Here is a 3562-nt window from a genome sequence, read left to right as displayed (position 1 = left end):
ACGTGTTCGGCTCCTTCTGCAGACAAGTGTTCGGTTCCTTCTGCGGCTTCCATAACCCCTTCCCCCGCTGATACCTCATCATTAAGAGACCTTGTGGCTGAGATACAGGAGTTAAAGGATATGTTTTCAGCATTTAGAGACCTTAAAACTTTTGCAGTCCACCCCAAGAGCTCCGTTCCCCGTAGATATGTGCTCAGTTTCCCCTGCGGCCACTACGGCAGCTTCTACTTCTGTAACTCTTTCCCCTGCATCATCAGACCAAGTCCACACCTTCCCAGTAAATGTGGCCCCCAATAGACAAAACCCTCAGGTGTGGCACCCATACTCCTCCAAAGAGCTCAGAGAACTCAGACAAGCCGTGAAGGAGGACAGAATTCATGCTCCATGGACCAAGTCCATTTTAAGGAGTTTTTACCAGCACCGTAACACCCCCCAGGACTGGAAAGACCTGGTTTGTGCTGCACTCCCAGACCCCCTCTACGTACAATGGAAGGCATGCTTCCGTGATGAATGCTCTAGACAATCGCAGGAAAATAGTAATAAACAGGTAGAATGGAATTTTGATGCTTTGTTTGGAGCAGGAGTGCTTGAATCTGGAACTCAGCAGGCAGAAGCTAAGTTTCCAACTGGCTATTCTGAACAAGTACGCATCTGCGCAACACAAGCATGGGAAAGGGGAAGACAGAGGGGGAGAGAAAGATAGACACCTGCAGACCTGCTTCACCGCTTGTGAAGTGACTCCCCTGCAGGTGGGGAGCCGGGGGCTTGAACCAGGATCCTTACGCCAGTCCTTGAGCTTTGTGCCACCTGCGCTTAACCGCTGCACTACCACCCGACTCCCGGGTTAATGATTATCTTGATCTTCTACCTGGGCAATGGGTATATGCACTTGCTTTCTCTTGCAATATACGAATTGCCCTTTGAGGCTTTTCCAGAGCTGACCGTCGTGTCTCTGTTCGCATGTCACCCTTGATACGCTGAGCTACCCTGGGCCTACCAGGGGGCCGCTTTGACTCTCTCCTCAGCTGGTCAGGGGGACCCAGAGTGAATCCGAAAAGATCCTTAGGACTATGAAAGAATGTTGTACTGTCAGCTTGCAGGAACACACCCAGACCTGAAGGGACAGGGGACAGAGTAGCTGTGGGAATCTGGAAGGAAAGAGTCCCACAGAGGCCACAAGGCCAAGAGACCTCTGCTTTGGACTGCCCAGCTTCCAGAACTGCTTGCAAGAAAGCCCTGTTCTTACTCAACAATTTAGCCTGGTGTTTTGCTACAGTAACCTTGAAGGTCCAGGACAGGAAATAAATAGCCAGACCTCACTGACTTTCCTCCCTGTGGGAGAACCAGTAAGAACAGGATGTGAACTCAAGGAAAATGAGGAATGTCTTGGGGAGGAAGAGGGTTTGGGGTGGTGACATGACCAGTGAGAACTGTCCAGCCTATGGTTGACAGAAGCCACTGTGCTGGGTGGGGGCCACCTTTACGAATGCATATGGAATACTCCCTGTGGGGGATCCACAGAAATTACAAGGTAGGCTTATCGAAAGCAGCCAGTGTTCTGTAAAAATAAGTGGAGGCTTCAGAAGCCTGTGAAAAAGAGCTTTTTTATGTGGGGGGGGGTAGTAGTTGGGAGGAGGATAGTCCTGCAAACTCTGGTCCCAAGGATCTCTGAGAACCCAGCATGTTTATCTTGGAAGTGTATCTGAATTGCTAAATGCTTCTCCCTTAAACATAGCAGTATCTAAAGAATACTCCTTTGGTCGACAATTTGTTTGGCTTTATATATTACCTCTCTTTTCAGCCACCAGGTTCCAGATGATAACATGATGCCAACGTGTCCTAGAGCCCCACTTCCCCAGAGCCCTGCCCCACTAGGGAAAGAGAGAGACAGGCTGGGAGTATGGATTGAACTTTCAACGCCCATGTTCAGTGGAGGAGCAATTACATAAGCCAGTCCTTCCACGTTCTGCATCCCACAGTGACCTTGGGTCCATACTCCCAGTGGGATAAAGAATAGAAAGCTATCAGGGGAGGGGATGGGATACAGAGTTCTGGTGGTGGGAATTGTGTGGAGTTGTACCCCTCTTATCCTATGGTTTTTGTCAGTGTTTCCTTTTTATAAATAAAAATAATAATAATAATAATAAAACCTCCTTGAGAGCTTGTTTGGAGGTTCTAGCAGGGGAGCACAGCTACTCGTATACCCTCGACCGAAGACGGGTCCGTCTCTATTCGGGGAAGGCTGTCCTCTTCGACCGAGCGCGCAGCTTCTGGAGGGATGCACATGGAGCGGTGAGGGAGGAAGGGGACACCCGCCTAGCCAGCCAGATCAGCCGAATCAACCCTGGCGATCAATGGGGTGACATGTCGAAGCCAGATGGCCCTCACATCCTTAAGCAAGGTCTTTAAGAAAGGGTTTGGTGAGGTTGTCTGCCCAGAGAATTTATACTGATGTCATGGTAGCATCTGCTACTTGGTGGCTGAAAATCATTAAGATATAAAGCAGAACACAACACCTATGTCCAGTGGAGAAGCAATTACAGAAGCCAGACCTTCCACCTTCTGCATCCCCATAAAGATCTTTGGTCCATACTCCCAGAGGGTAAAGAATAGGAAAGCTTCCAATGGAAGGGATGGAATATGGAACTCTGGTGGTGGGTGCTGTGTGAATTGTACCTTTTTTATCCAATGGATTTGTTGATCAGAATTTAATCAATAAAAAAGGGGAGGGGGTCTGGTGTGACACCGCCATTTCCTCCTCTCTTGGATTCTGCTGTCTTTAAGATATTCTTAAACATTATGTTGGGATAGATCATCTGAAGGTTCACAACCTCTCTGGTCCGTAGGAGGTGCTATGAGGAGGGTCCAGAGGCAAATTTGCAATTTTCAGTGAAAAAAAAATGGCAGTTATTACTTATGATGACTTTGTACTTTGGATCTGAATTTGTTGCACCTTTCATCATACTGAGATGCCAGTTGATTAAGATATAAAGACTTCTGTTTCATCTGTGAAACAGATATGGAGAGGAGCATTTCAAGAAGTCTTATCTCTAAAAAAAAATTGAACTCAGCATACTGAATATATTTATAAATAAACTAATGGCATGGATCCTTAATGCCTCTGAAATAACAGGTGTGATAACTGAGTTTGTGCTTTCTGAGTAATATTCATATTGGTCAATTAGATGATTTAACTTGTTTCTTGGGGTAAATATATATATTCACCCTCCCAGGGCCTGGTGGTAAGACACCTGGTTGAGTGCACATTAAGTTAACATGTGCAAAGACCTGGGTTCAAGTCCCTGCTTCCTATCTACAAGAGGGAAGCTTTACAAGTGGTGAAATAATGCTGCAGGTGTCTCTCTTTCTTTCTCTCCCTCTCCCTTCTTAATCTCTATCCAAAATAAATAAATAAATAAAAAAAAATTAAAAAGAGCACTCCTCTTTGTGGATTGTAGAATAAATATCTGGGCTTCCTGTCTGCTGGCTCTGTTTTCAGGGCTGCTGGGAAGGGTGCAGAAGGAGGCCTCTGGGAAGGAGACCATCAGCTCCTTGTAGTTTT

General features: G+C 46.6%; 1 protein-coding gene across 1 annotated transcript; it reads left to right on the top strand.

Moving 5' to 3' along the window:
• The first annotated feature begins 2799 nt into the window (after positions 1–2799).
• Positions 2800–2991, top strand: LOC107522256 (cytochrome c oxidase subunit 7C, mitochondrial-like). Its single transcript, XM_060187738.1, is given in 1 exon segment — positions 2800–2991. A coding segment is annotated over 1 exon segment (192 nt).
• The last annotated feature ends 571 nt before the right edge of the window (positions 2992–3562 follow it).

Source organism: Erinaceus europaeus, chromosome 3 (genome assembly GCF_950295315.1).
Source record: "Erinaceus europaeus chromosome 3, mEriEur2.1, whole genome shotgun sequence".
Lineage (NCBI taxonomy): Eukaryota > Metazoa > Chordata > Mammalia > Eulipotyphla > Erinaceidae > Erinaceus > Erinaceus europaeus.
The sequence above is the reverse complement of the archived record's forward strand: the minus strand, read 5'-3'. Positions and strand labels throughout refer to the sequence as shown.